General features: G+C 40.4%; 1 protein-coding gene across 1 annotated transcript in view; it reads right to left on the reverse strand.

Moving 5' to 3' along the window:
* Positions 1–12,515, reverse strand: part of LANCL1 (LanC like glutathione S-transferase 1) — a gene marked incomplete at its 3' end in the record, with an annotated part of 30,296 nt that extends 17,781 nt beyond the window's left edge. Inside the window, exons 1-2 of the mRNA XM_084235965.1 lie at positions 12,429–12,515; positions 8,797–8,914 (exon numbers count right to left, since the gene is read on the reverse strand). Coding sequence (XP_084092091.1) covers positions 8,797–8,914; positions 12,429–12,509 — 199 coding nt within the window. The 5' untranslated portion in view covers positions 12,510–12,515. The remainder of the gene's footprint in view (positions 1–8,796; positions 8,915–12,428) is intronic.
* Between the last annotated feature and the right edge of the window lie 2,161 nt (positions 12,516–14,676).

The raw sequence follows: 14,676 nt of genomic DNA on the forward strand, positions 1-14,676 counted from the left end.
GGCCATTTACTAGCTATAAAATCTTACCCATTTACTAAACCCCTCTGTTCCTGAGCATTTCATCTGTATAATGGAAATGACAGCAGCTACTCCATTTATTTCTATGAATCAGGCTGATGGTAACAATTCCTAGCACACATTAGCTGCTAAGTATATGCTCAAGCTCATTAGATTGTGAATATCGATCAGTGAGTCATTTTGTCTTATGTCTTCCTGATCTAAAGGGACAGAGAAAAACATTCTCTCTTCCCATTTCTTGTCTATGTCCTCCCTCTCATGCTCCTCTGAATGAGGAGTGTGGAAAAGAATTCTCGACAAGTATGGCATCTGGCCTTTCCTGAGCTTTCTAAGAGTCTTTTCTTGCCTCAGATTCTCTTTCTCCACACTCCAGTTTCTCATGCAGTCACCCACATGTTGGCCTGTTCACATGCTGTTTGACAATAGGGAGGTTAAGCTCAAATCAGGATGAGAGGAGGTGGCCCACCTTAAGTTCTTTATCTAGCTTTACTAAGTATAGCTGAGCCTTGAACAAATGATAGTTTGGAATTTGGGGATCCATTAAAATATGCATGGCTTTTTCTGTCTGAGGGTTCCACAGTCATGAATTTGACCAATCATGAGTGGCTGAATCAACTGACATAAGGGGCTGGTTGAAAGATTTATTTATTTATGCATACAAGAACTGGGGTGTAAGCCAGAGGTGGGAGGGTAAGAGGATTCATCAAAGGCAGAGTGGGGAGCAGAACAGGCAGATCCATTGAAATACACTGCTGAAGGGAGGCGCAGGTGAAGACAGAAGAGGTCTGCTGCGCCATGTGGGTTGCTCCCTGGCAAGCTGGAGATTAAACTTGTGCTGTAATGACTGGCAGTAGCTTGATAGTGCTTAAACCCTCCGCCACTAAGGAGGCCCATAATAAGGGGCTGGTTGAATCTGCAGATGTGGAACTATCAGATACTGAGAGCCAACTGTTAAAGTCAGATTTTGACTGCTTGAACCCATGAACTCTGTTCATGGGTCAACTCTATAAAGCAGATTTTTGTGAATCCTATCTAATTTCTGGGTTAACTTCCTAACTTGGTCAGAGGTTGAAAGGGAAAACATGTGACTGACACTTTTTCATCCTAAGAGATATGAAACGAGCTGAATTCCCATGCCTTACGCATTTCCTAGTTTTAAGTTATTGTTTCTAGTTTGCCTAAGTGTAGTTAGGAGTGATGGCCAGGTCCTCTTCATTCATTCAACAGTTATTTATTAAACATCAACTTTGCACCTGGCATTGTGCTAAAGACACTGGAATGAAAATGACAAAGCCCCAGACTCCTTGGTGTTACTTATGAAAGTCAAATTGCTTACATATGTCTTCTTTCTTTTCTTTCTGATCTACCTACAAACACACTCACCCTGCAATCAGTGCATTATCCGAGCACACTAGTGACAAATGAACCCTACAGCTGTTTCAAGCTTGTGTATTATTGATTAAGATAACAGTACAATGACACCAACACCACATAAAGCGCAGTTAATAAGACTGCAGCAGGTGACACTCGGTGATTCCTCCATCTAGCGGTCACTCTGAAGGGTGTGAATAAACCCAGTGTAGATCCGCATCCTGATCCTTTTTGCATATCCTAACAACTCCAGCTGGGAAGCACAGGAGCTTCTCATGAAGGTGAAGGACACTTAGTTAGGGCTCAAATTAGACAATGAAATGCTGGCTGATGAAAATTACATATAAAGAGATCAAATTGCAAAGAAAAGATACCTGGTCAGAGTGATTCCTTTAAATAAGTCTGGTATCAGCAGAAATAAGACCCACATGCAAAGCTGTAGCTCAAAGGCTATACATTGGCAGATGAGAGGAACAGCATCTTGAAACACTATGATGACTTGCATTGAGAGCGCAAGTTAATATTACTCTAGGGATTATGCTGCATATCCTCTTATTTAAAGTGTTATCTAATGCTTGAAAAGAGGAAATGCATGCAATCTTAGCCTCATTAACTCTGTGAGTTGGTTATAGAGATAGGGTCATGTCTTTCAGAACTACAGTCCCCAGAGTCCTGTGTGTATTTTTTTAAAGTGTGAGCTGATCATTATTTCCCTCAGGAATCACCATAGTTAAAAGTGGGAAAAATGAAATTAAATGAGGACTAGCTCTTTCATTCTCTCTTAAAGACACCAGTGAGATCAGCCACCCCTTGGGTTTACTTAACTTTTCTACTATGCTATCTGCAAGGAAAGCAATCTTTCCTGCTAAATGCTTATTTCTAACACAGGCACACTTCGTCTGCTTATTTAATCCTTTACAATAACAATTCCTCTCCAATTTCCCTGCTTTCCATTTTACTAGCCACTTAAAAATTTTCTCACCCTTAGAACCTATAATCTACCCGGAATGAAACTCAAGAAGAGCCTAGTGGCAGGTCATGCCATGCTATCTGCTGAGCCCCCACAGATCTTTAGGACCATTTAGTAGCTGGCTTTCAGATTGAATTTATGGGGGCCTCCATGCTTGCTGTTTTTTTCCACACTGTCTGTGGCTGTGTGCACAGCATACTTAATAGTTCCTGATGGGGCAGCCAAAGTAACAAAATGTTTCTCTTGCTTCCCAAGCTGGAAACACAGAAAGTCCTACAAATCTATCAGGAAAGGATTAAGGTTCAAAAATGAACAGTTCAATACTTATTGCGGGCATATGTCATACATCAATATCATGATGCATTACACTTCAAAGTACTAAATTTTGTACAGAACTGTGGTGAAAAGAACAGAGGCTATTCATTTCAAATATCACTTAGTAGCAAATGCAAAAATGATCAACATATTTTAGATATGGGTGATATTTCGCTCAAGAAGATTCTCAACAAGCTTTTTAAAATACAAGCAATTATGAACTTCTGCATTGGCCCAGTTCATTTTCTATTCTCAATCATTCTGAATACAATGACTCAGGACTAGGAAGGGGGAATAACCTCTCTATAGAACAACGCTGGAAATTTCACTTTTCTAGCTACAAATGACTGTAAGTCTTTCCAGGGTTCATATTACTGTTAGAGGGCAGGGAGAGGAGCACCCCAGAACCCCCAAACCTGCCTGCTCTAAATAGCTTCTGCCATCCGCTGCATCAAGACAAAACATTAGACCTTTAATGGAAAGGAACTTTAATACAATTAATGAACAATACAGACAAGACAAAAGATAAAGTTACCAAATCTAACACCTGAAGTTTCCCATCCCCTCGTGGGTAAAAGTCCACCCAAATGGGATTGGCCCATAGCAAGGCCGGAAAGCTGCCACAAGTCTAAAGCACCTTCCAGCAGGGACCCACAGAAAAGGATCAGAAACAACCGGACAAGTGTGGGAGGAAAAGAGCAAAATCAAAATCAAGATAAAAGCTGCCATTGTTAACCTCCCCACGGGTCCCTCACCCACATCTGTTTCAGCCAGTCTGTGCACGACCAAAAGGCAAATGAAGCTTCTTCACGTGTCTCTCTGCTCCATGTGTCTCCTCCATGTCCCCCCTCCTGCTCTCCATCCTCTTTCCTTCCTTCTCCTCTCCTCTCCAGCTTCTCCTCCTCCTTGCTCAGCTCCACCCTCCTTTGGGTGGGGCAGGGAACCTGAAACTTACCCTTTTCCTGAACACCACTCTGTTACATTGGGACTGATCAAAAATAACCTTTTTCTGGACAGAGATCAACATGGTGGTGAAGAAACGCCTCGAGTAAGTTCTCCCATAAAAATAACTAATAGGGAGAAAACGCAAGAACCAGGACATGTAAGATAAACTGATGATGCTAGCAAACTGCCCGAAGAAAAAACCTGCAATAAAAGAGGACGAGAAGAGAGGAAAGCATCAGAACCCTGCTACCCCCCGCCACGCACAAAGCCAGCAGCACACACTGACCAACAGAAAGGAGAAAAAACCAACAGACTAGAGATCAAGCAGGATAGTGAGCAGAAAGGAACTACTGCAGGCACTGCACCCCATGACCAGGAATATGGGGAACTGTGCAGGAATCGCCACGGAGGTGAGCAAAGGGCTCTGGGCACCACTGGAGGAAGATAAGGACTCTGTGGAGAGACCTGCAAATGTCCAAGGCCAGTTGGTAAGCTTGTGCAGAAAAGCATGGGCGCACTTGAAAAGCACACGCTGATTGTGGCTGCCCAGGTCTCCATGCCTGCATCTAGAATTGTGGGGAAAAGCTTGGGAGCCATCACTAAAGTGAATGACCCTCACTGGGTAATCAAAAACCAGGCACATGGGAGCGGGGTGCAAAAGGCACCACATCTGCAGGCACTGAACTGGGCTAACCGCCCGCATCCTAGATCTGAGGGCTTCGGAACTGAAAATTGGGGCACAAAATTTGGGAAGTGGAATTCCCATGATGGCGGGGCACAGGGCGGATGCAGCACCCCCACGCCATTGAGGCACTCCACGTCACCTCCCACTCCGTGCCACCCCCGTCTGTTCCTGGGAGACCTATAGGGAAAAAGCAGTTCCGGAAGAATACTAGGAAAGGTCTCCAGTGCCACTTAGTGATCAGCACAAAATCACCAGATACCTGATAGTTGGAAGCCAGGGATTCTAAAACCATCCTCAGGCTCTGAGGGGGGTGGGTCACACAAACGGGGGTGAGAAGGGAAACAAGGCATGGAGCAGGACTACTGAGGTCCCATGTGACAACCCACATTCTGGAACTGAGAGCTAGGCATGGGATCTGTGGCGTGGGACACGCTGTAACAGTGGCCACTGCACAGGGTGACAGCCAGTGTTTTGGATCTGACAGCCGTGGAACTGAGAACTAGGTACAGAATTCAAGGTGTGGGATCCTCATAGCTGAGGGCACAGCACCCAATGTGAGCAATAGACCATGTGTTGAGGTGCTCCCCTCCCAACCTGTTTCCTAGAGAACTACTGGAAAAAAGCACAGGTCGGAAAGTACAGGTCTCTGGCACCACCTAGTGACAGGAATAAAATCACCAACTAGCTGAGAGTTGGAAGGCAAAGACTTCAAAACTCCCTTTTGGAACTGAGTAAATACAGAGTGAGAGAACTGAAAGGGACAGTGGCCAGCAACACAGCCACAGCATCAACACCCTGGTGGAGTTTTGGCCCGACAGTACTGGACTCCGTCTGGTAAACAGTTTCTGACACCCCTGAAGGAGCACCCCAAAGAGATGGCCACCAACAATAGTGGCATAATGTCCCAACACATAGAACCAATTAGAAAGCAAACAGCAGGGAGAAGGAAAAATATAAATAACCAAGCAAGCCTGCAGGGAAAGGACACACTACAAAAAAGATCAGTCACCAGAATGCAATGACAGGGAAGAACTTCTTTGCCTGCCAGATAAAGAATTTAGAAGCCTCATGATTACAAAGTATAAAGAACACAAAAAAGGAAAAAAAATGATTTGAGACAAGTACTCAATGGACTGAAGAATGAAAATGAGACCTTAAGAAAGGAAATAAAAGAAAGGTGGGAGATTAATAAAAGATTACCGGAGAAGATAAAGAACTCTGGGAAAACCAAATAATCTTTTCTTCAAGACTTTTAAATACTAATTGTTTTTCTCTAACAAGTAATGTTTTCCTCTTATTTTTTTTAACCAAATTCCTGTCATGTTTTATCAGGGTTCATTCTGATTTTTTCCTAAAGTACTTAAATCTGACCAGTGTTAATCATTTCTAAAAAGTTTGTACAACATGATGTACAATAACAATAACGTTATTGTTCACACTCCTCTATCGTATAGGTTATATATAGGTCTTCTTCACTTATAAAATGCATGGAGTAAATTCAATGTAGAAGCTGAGAGTAAACACATAGTCTATCTCTTCCCCCCTCCTCTCATATCACTCTCCCCATTGGTAAAGAGTTGGGCTCATTGGGCCTCCCTGGTGGCACAAGGGATTAAGAGGCAACCTACGAAGCTATCTGCAGCACGAGTTCCATCCCTGGCCAGGGAGCTACCCACATGTCACAGCAGACCTCTCCTGTCTCGCACGCTGCTCCCCTCAGCAGTGTATTTCAGTCAATTGCCTGTTCTGTTCCCCACTCTGTCTCTGGTGAATCCTCTCAGTCCCCCACACCTCTGGCTTGTACCCCAGTCCTTGCATGCCTAAATAAATAAATCTTTAAAAAAAAAAAATTGGGCTCAAGAGCCAGTCTGGATGGCTGAATCCAAAATTTGTCATTTATAAAAATGCTACCTAATGTTGATGCTGAAATCTCTGCTTTCTAAAAATGAACTTTTTGGGCAATACAAATCTATACATAATTATATAGACACTGCTTTGATACACAAATATTTTTATTATTATGTTCATACATGCATTTTTTGGGCAATAAAATTGAAGTTATGAAAAGATAATACTTGGGAAGCTAAAAAATAATAGAAGGTATTAACATGATTTTCTGATTTTCAGCTTTAGTTTCTTATGTAACTCAGTTCTATGCTATTCAGATTAATTAAACACTGGTGTCTTATCAAAACACTTCAGGAAACTGTCCATTTTATGTAGGAATAATGGCTTTTTAACAATAATTGATTAGGAGACATTAGGAACCTTGCCTCAAAAGCCATAGCCAAATTTATCTAGAAGATTTTATGCTACATCATAAAACAGCAACAGAAGACATTCTAAATTGCTTAGTATGCCAATTTGCCTCAGACACTTGCCATATAAGTTGCTTTCAAGAGCTGACAATGAATATCATAGCTAAGGTTAAAAAGTTGAAGAATATTGGTGATTCAATGGAGATGATGCAGGCGATCCCCAAAAAGTTCAAACAAACTTTCATTTTACATTGAAACAAATTTTCTATTTCCAAGGAAAGTTTAACTTTTAGTTTCTCTACAACCCCTAGCTAGAAATCAGGATCCTGACTGGTGGCTTTTCCTAACATTGCCAATATATTAATTCAAACTTGAAGTCAATCCCCACTTCTTTTCTCCTAAAGCATCTATAATAATAAATTCACCTGAACAAACACCTAAGTTAGAGGTTTAGGTTAACATTTCTTTAAATTATGGAATTAAATCTGGTTGTCTCAGTCTCCCCTTTTATTGGTTAAGAATAATAGAAACTCCAAATATATTAGAAAAAGTTCTGTAAGTCTGGGTCTTTTTACAATGTGGAAATCAAGAGGAAAACTAAAGATAACCATGCATTGTGCTGGTCCTGTTTGGTCTAAATCTTTGGAATATTAAATACAAAATAGTAATATTCATTGATGAGATCAATTACAGCATATCTGAAGACACAGTAAGATACTCAATAGCAACTATTATAACTCCTGTTCTGAAGCTAACTACTTTCATTTTATTGTCACAGTTTACATTTCTTCTGCTAACCTAAAACCAACAAAAATCATAAAGCTAAGTAAGAGGAAGGGCCCAATATGATCTAGCCCATTCCTCTTATTTTATAAAATACTGGCCTTAAAGTTCCATGAGTGATTATAACTTTATTCTGATTTTATCTGCCTTCCCCATTCTCCTAAGAATTAAGAGGACTGCTTGCCGTTACCAAGAGCATTGCTAAGAGATACTATTGGTAATTCCTCTCATAAGAAAACTCTCAAAGAAATGTCATGGATGTACATTTGCTTTAGGACCAAGGCTTGCAAAATGCAGATTCCTGGGTCAGCTCAAGACCTATTCAACCAGAATTTCTGCTGTAAGGACCAAGAACCTGCATTTTTGTGATAAGCAATACTGTCTTGAAATGAAATTCAAATTCTTTAAGCTGAAGACTTTTCATCCATTTTCAAAAAACTGGGAAACAATGAGTTTCTCAACACTGCTTTCTTAAAAATTATAAATCTTTCTGTCGCTACAATTGCAAACTAACCACGCTGTAACTTCCTTCTTTGGTATCCCCTCCCACCCCTCACCTTTTTGACACCTATGCACTATTTCTTTCCAAACTTTCAACTTTTCAGTGAATAGCAAGACAGTGACTGTTTATAAATCAAGCAGCAATGGCAATATGGGAGATTAGTTCATGAAATTGTATTTTTTTCCTGTGTTCTTATATGGATCCCTGTTATATCGTAACTTTAAAACAAAAAAAAAAGAAATTTTTGGACATGTTTTTATCTCCTGTGGATAATCTCTCCTTTCCTCTGCATCACAAAACTGTATTTTGGCAATCATTGAGCCTCCAGGTTAGCTGTTTATATGTATAAGCCACCTTTCTTTTTTGCACTTTGATTGCGCTTGGTAGATACTGCTTTGTACAAATAGAAGGTTTGTGGCAACCTTTGGTCCACCAAGTCTATTGCTACCATTTTCCAGCAGCAAGCATACAGGGAAGTAAGTGCTTACTTCATGTCTCTGTGTAACATTTCATTAAGGTACATGCATAGTTTTTTTAGACATAATGCTATTGCACACTTCACAGACTAGAATATAATGTAAACATAATTTTTATATGCACTGGAAAACCAAAAAATTCACATGCTCACTGGATGGTGGTGGTCCGGCATTGAACCTATAATATCTGAGGTATGGCCACAATCTTGAATATCAACTTTTCTCCCCACAAGTATAGCAGCCACCCAAATAGTGTCAGGCATAAATTATTCCATGAATATTCTTATCCTATCCTGAATTCAGCGCACTGTTAACAATCCAGATTTCAAGGCTAGGCTGAGAGCAAAGCATTCTCCTGAAAACAATTACTCATATGCAGATGCAGAAGCATTTAAGGGTGTACCATTCAGGCAGATGGCTGCTTTGGCTCTGATCTACAATGCTTATGCCAACTCACAGTCAGCATTCCATACCTGCCCAACCAGTGTAAGCAGTGCTATCCCGAGGGTCTGCAGACTTCAGGCCTCTTTCCATTTGCTGAAGAAGCTCTCGAATCTTATTGCTCAAGCGTTGTGAGAACTCAGGAGTCAGCTGTAAATATTAAAGGGAAAGCAAATATCAAAAAAATATGGGTCATGGAACCTCTTGGACTACAGTCTATCAAGACCAGGAGGTTGCTTCAATTCTACTTAGGTGACATGTTTCTGTCTGGGAGAACCAAACAATTATTTTTTTCTTAAACAGCGGCAATGCATTAACAAAATTTCCAAGTACTACATTTTCCTTATAGTAGGAAATATTTTTATTGTAAGTTAAATTTTATTTTAATTTTTAATTAAAATAATTTTAATTAAACATAAGATAGGCTATCAATGATAAACTGGCTCACAGTAATTTCCAACTAACAGGGCTCATCTATTATTTAAGCTACTATTTTTATTTTACTAAAAGTCATTTTATTAAATTAAGCACAAATTAGATGTTTATTGCTTTCAAGCCATGGAATTTTCAAGCCATGGAATTTTAGTATTCAAGTGGCAGCAATATTAATTCCATACAGAAAGTTTTTGTTATTTAACCAATGCATAAACATTCTTGACAAATTGTCTAAGTAGAAGAAAAGCAATGTAAATTTATGGACATAGGAGCCTCAAGCACAATGGAAAGAAAATCAGACTCAGTGTCAAAAATCTACACCTAGCACAGTGGCTGGAAGGATAGGGGCTTGATAAACACTGCGGGATATGAGCAGAAGCATTCTTATCTGCCACTAGCTGACTGATATGCTCATAAAGAACTGAAGTTATGCTTCAGTTATCTCTGTGAAGGCAAGATAATAATACCCAATCCACCAATTTCAAAAGGATCTTTCACATTCAAAGATGTGAAATTTTTATTTATTTTGTTATTTTAAGCAGTCCAAGAGTCTGTAAGAATGGCAAGTTGGGATATGGATTAAAAGCACAATAAGGCTGGGGCTCTGGCACTGGTGATATCCAGGTGAAGGTCTATAGATGCTGGGCAAGCTGTGAGGCCCATCGTCAATATGTTATTCTTCCTAACAACTGAATGTTAAAGCTCTGTATGCACTGAATTTTGAAGTCTTAAATGGTCCCTTTAATGTATACCTCAATAATTTTAGGAATCAGCTGCAATTCCTACACTTGGATTTCACAAAGCAATAACATTTCAAAACAAAGTTGGAGAACATTACAAGGGACATTGTATGGTTTATAAAAACAAACCTAACCACTAGGTGTTAGTGGCATCATAATCTCAATTTTCAAAAAAGCGCATCTTAACACTTAAAGAAGAAGGGTGTATTGATATTAATAATAACAAAAGAGATTAAGTTTTATTTCTGAATAGCTTCTCTGATAAGGCAAACAAGACTATCAACCATATCTGGATTATTTATTCTGAAACATCACTAATAGCCCCTATTTTATATGAAGAAATCACGTTTGATGGACACACTCCCATTATTTAACAATTTCTGCCAAGAGGTTAAGATTTCAACAAGTCTTGAAAACACATTTAGTAAGATGAAATATACTTCAACATTAACATAAAAGTTCTATAAATTTCAACTAGATAGAAGTGTGCGTCTAGATGCGAGCACAGGTCATCTTCTGTTCATAGATCATGTATAATTTATCATCTTGCCTGGCCTTACTTTACGAGACCAAGAATAATGAAAATACCTCAGCCACAGGAAGGGAAGTTACTTTCTATTTGGCACACACTACGTTTAATAGAGGTGACCTGCCTGAGACTATTGATTACTTGTGGCAGACCACAAAATTATTGAAACTCCAGCAGTAATTTGAAGAGTCTCTAACAGCCATTTTTTTTTCTGATAGATGCCAGAAAACAGACCAGTTCCTTATTGAGATCTTTAAGGAGGGCAGATCTCCAGGGTCTGATCCTTAGTGTTCAACATTAAACAATTTTAGGAAAGGTATGCTAGTTTCTTCTGGGACCTGTTCAAAACCACGTCCTAGGCAATAAATTATATTATTTTGGGACCGCAGTTTAAGTTTATGAATATCCTTTCTCCCCTCTTAGAATACGAGTGCAACATTTATTTTATGAAGAGCCAAAACAGTGAGCTACATTTTATTGAAGTCTTCTGTCATTAGGATATATCCTCAAGTCTTCTCTTTGCCAAGTTAGCATGAAGCAGCATGTCTTTCTCCCACAAGAAAAAACAAATACCTCAGTTACAGTATCTGCAGAGCTAGGCAGAACGCAGGTCCAAATGGCCAAAAGGAAGCCATTTGAATCCAGATTAATTTTGAGCAACTTTCTTTGTGCAGTTCAGTTTTGGTCTTAAAAAAACTAGATTCACTCTAACTCCACATACACATTGGTAGTCTTCTATCCTACAACTCTGCTCCACCTCTTTCATCATTTCTACCTATGTTACAGACCCAAGTTAGCATGTATTGACGATGCTTTATGGAAGGAGCCAACAGAATCACATAAAGTCAATTTGGCAGACGAGAAATCTCTAAAGCCATTACATCACATGTGAAATGTTTTTCATGTGATTGCGGCATTTAGAAGAAACAAATTGATACCAAAATTGTGTGTATGTACACTTAAAGTGATCACTCTTCCAAACTCATTTCTCAATGAGGTATTCTCAAAAAGAATTTTATTTCCTCTTAAAAATTATGTTCACCCAAAGAGGCATAAGAAAACACAGGCCTCTAGTATTTCACATCAGGTTCTCTTTTGCATACTAGCATGTAAGGCGCTAACCAGTTTAATTTCCTTTTCTTTTTTCCTTGGGAATGTCCTATTAAGGTCTATGGCCCAAATTTCTTGTAGCACTGTCAGTTTAAAGAAGTCTTCACCACGCATTCCAATTTGCTCTCACCATCACCCTGCCCATACTGTGTACAATCATAAAGCAACGGGGCACATGTGATATGAGCACCTCTCTTTAAAAAGCCAATCAAAATTAATTCAAAATGCCAAGTTATATGGTAAACTGCCACCCATTTACCTAATTTAAATTATCAACGACAGGGGGCCTTCCTGGTGGTGCAAGGGGTTAAGCACAGGCACTATGAAGCAACCCGCAGCCTCTGCAGCACGAGTTCCATCCCCGGCCAGGAAGCTACCCACATGGCGCAGCAGACCTCTCCTATCTCACCCGCTGCAACCCTCAGCAGTGTATTTCAGTCAGTCTGCCTGTTCTGTTCCCCACTCTGTCTCTGGTGAATCCTCTCACCCCCCATACCTTTAAAGGGCCTGTAGTACCCCAGCTCTTGTACGCATAAATAAATAAATCTTAAAAAAAATAAATTATCCACGACAGACAGTGATGACTGCAATCATTAACGAATATGAATAATAATAAAAATGTCTATATATATAATAATATGAATAATGCTAAAAATGTCTATAGAAATGCAACCTGTGAGAGCCCACATGATGTATTTTATAGACCTAAAACATACAGCCTCTATTTATTCTCAAATGATACATATTCAAAAAGAATGATCATGCTTTTCTTTCAGGGAAAACGGAGCTGCTCTCAGAATGCTGGAGGTGGAGGCAGGGATGCAGGCAGGCAGGTAGGTCCCAAACTCACCCTCCCTTCCGAATCAAAGTAGCCTTCGGCCAGGGATTTGTTATAATCGGCATAAGGATTCGGAAAGGCCCTTTGAGCCATGACGCCGGAAGCAAGCCTGCAGAACAGGGGAGAAAGAGACCTTGGGGTGAGCCCGGGGCCCCGGCCGAGGTGCGAGGGCGGCGGCCCCGGCCCAGGCAACGCCTTCCTGCCGGCCCCGCGCGGCCCGAGGGGCCCAGGCGCCCACCGCAGCCCGGTCACCGGGGCCCGGCACCGCCACGGAAAGGGCGCCAGAGCCCGGAACCCACCGCGATGAAGGGGACCCGTTTTGCACCCCACGTTGCCACCGCCACGATTTGACGCAACGGCCGGTACAGCGTGCAGCAGCCTGGTCGGGCCGGGCCGCTCTCCGGAAGCCTCGGACAATAACAGACGCGACGCTTTCCCCGCCCACTTCCTGTCGGCCAACCAATCAGAGCCGTCTCCGCCCCGAGCCCCGCCCCTACACGCTTTCATTTTGTTAAAGAGACAGGAGGGTGATTTTTTTTTTTTTAATAAATTTTATTGTTATATTCCCCCTACAATTGCAGCCCCCCCATTCTGACCCCAATCCCTCCCCTCCCGCCCCCTAAAAGTGTCTCTGGTTCATAGTTTTTTGTTGATTTTGATTTTCACTTTCTTATAGTTATTCATTTTCCTGGTCCCTTATTTAAGTTTTCTAGATTCCTGCTATGAGTGAGACCATCCGATATTTTTCTTTTTCTTTTTGGCTTATTTCGCTGAGCATGATCCAGGAGGGTGATTTCTGAGAGTGATTGGAGTCTTGGTAGCTGGATGGGGGGGGGGTTATTGTAGAATAAGGTGCAAATGTGCCCAGTCGTTCCTAACTTTCTTATAAACTTTTCATTTTTAAGAAAAAGAATGAAAGTTCAGATAATTTATAAGAATCAGATTTATTTGTTTATTTATTTTGGTCTGGAGAGAAAAAGAAGACAGCTTGGGATCTGAAGGTATTTATTGATAGATTCCTACTGCATGGACTGAGTAAAACTGGGGAGGATAAAATCTCTCCAGAGACCTTGCAAAAGTTTTCTGTCACTTTTTAGAAACAGAAAGAATCAAAAAGACTAAACTTCCTTCCCATGAGCAACAGCAATGACACTTTTTAGAAACAGAAAGAAACAAAAAAACTAAATTTCCTTCCCATGAGCAACAGCAATGACAAAAATATTTGTCCTTTGGAGGTAATTTATGATAATTTAACTCGAAGTCACACAGTAGGGGATGCAACTGCCCAGGGGATTAGGTATCAAAAGGTAATTAATATAACTTCAAGGGAAATATGTGAACATATGAATCACAGCTCTTAAGAAATTGAATCTGCTCTTGAGCCTAAATTAGGGTATAAATAATAACCAGAACAAAATAGCCACAATATTTAATTTCAATATTCAATGTTAAAACAGTCTCCATTACATGAACATTTTTCCTTTCACTTAAACTTAAATCCCTCCTGTTATACACTAGGCCCATTCTGTTGCTCAAAGGATTTTGGTGTTCTGTTAAAAAGTCAGAAAAAAGTCACTCTTTTGGCTCTTACTTTTCCTCTTGCTTGAGTGAAGGACTGTAGCCCCAAACCTCCATGCCTTTGAGTACCATCCCCAACTTCACATTGACCCAAGCTTGGCCCTCTGTGGCTGTCATCTCATACTCTACTGCTGCCTGCTTGTTCAGTTTGTACTTTTTAAGTGTTGCCCTCTTAGGACACTTGTTAACTGCTTTACCGAATTCATGAAGATTTACTGCAGGCCTTCAGTGATCTTGAATTGGATTCTCTTCCTTTTTTGACACATGGGTGTGTGGAGGAGTAACTATATGGAGTATTTCAACAAAGCCAGCTAAAAATTGCTGTTAGTTATTTCTGCCCTGTGATTTTATGCAAAAATAGGAAAAATGGTTTAACTGCTAATGACTTACCCGTTTATCCCATTCACACACTCTGTATGAGTAATCAAAATCAGTGTGATATTTAAGTAGATTAATGGCGAATAGAAAGAGGCATCATAAGAGAGTAGATTATACTTGAGAAGAAATAAAAGTGAAAGAGCAAGATGGAAAGAGCATAAGAAAGTAGGAAAAGAGAAAAGAAAGGAGCTTGAAGGGCATTCTCCCAAAGAATTAAGTTGGTAATGTAATGAGATAGTGTAGGTATTCTCAGTTTCAGTGCTATGGACATTTTATTTAGAAGGAATGCTTCTCTGGGGAGATT

This window comes from Talpa europaea, assembly GCF_964194135.1.
Source record: "Talpa europaea genome assembly, chromosome: 1".
Lineage (NCBI taxonomy): Eukaryota > Metazoa > Chordata > Mammalia > Eulipotyphla > Talpidae > Talpa > Talpa europaea.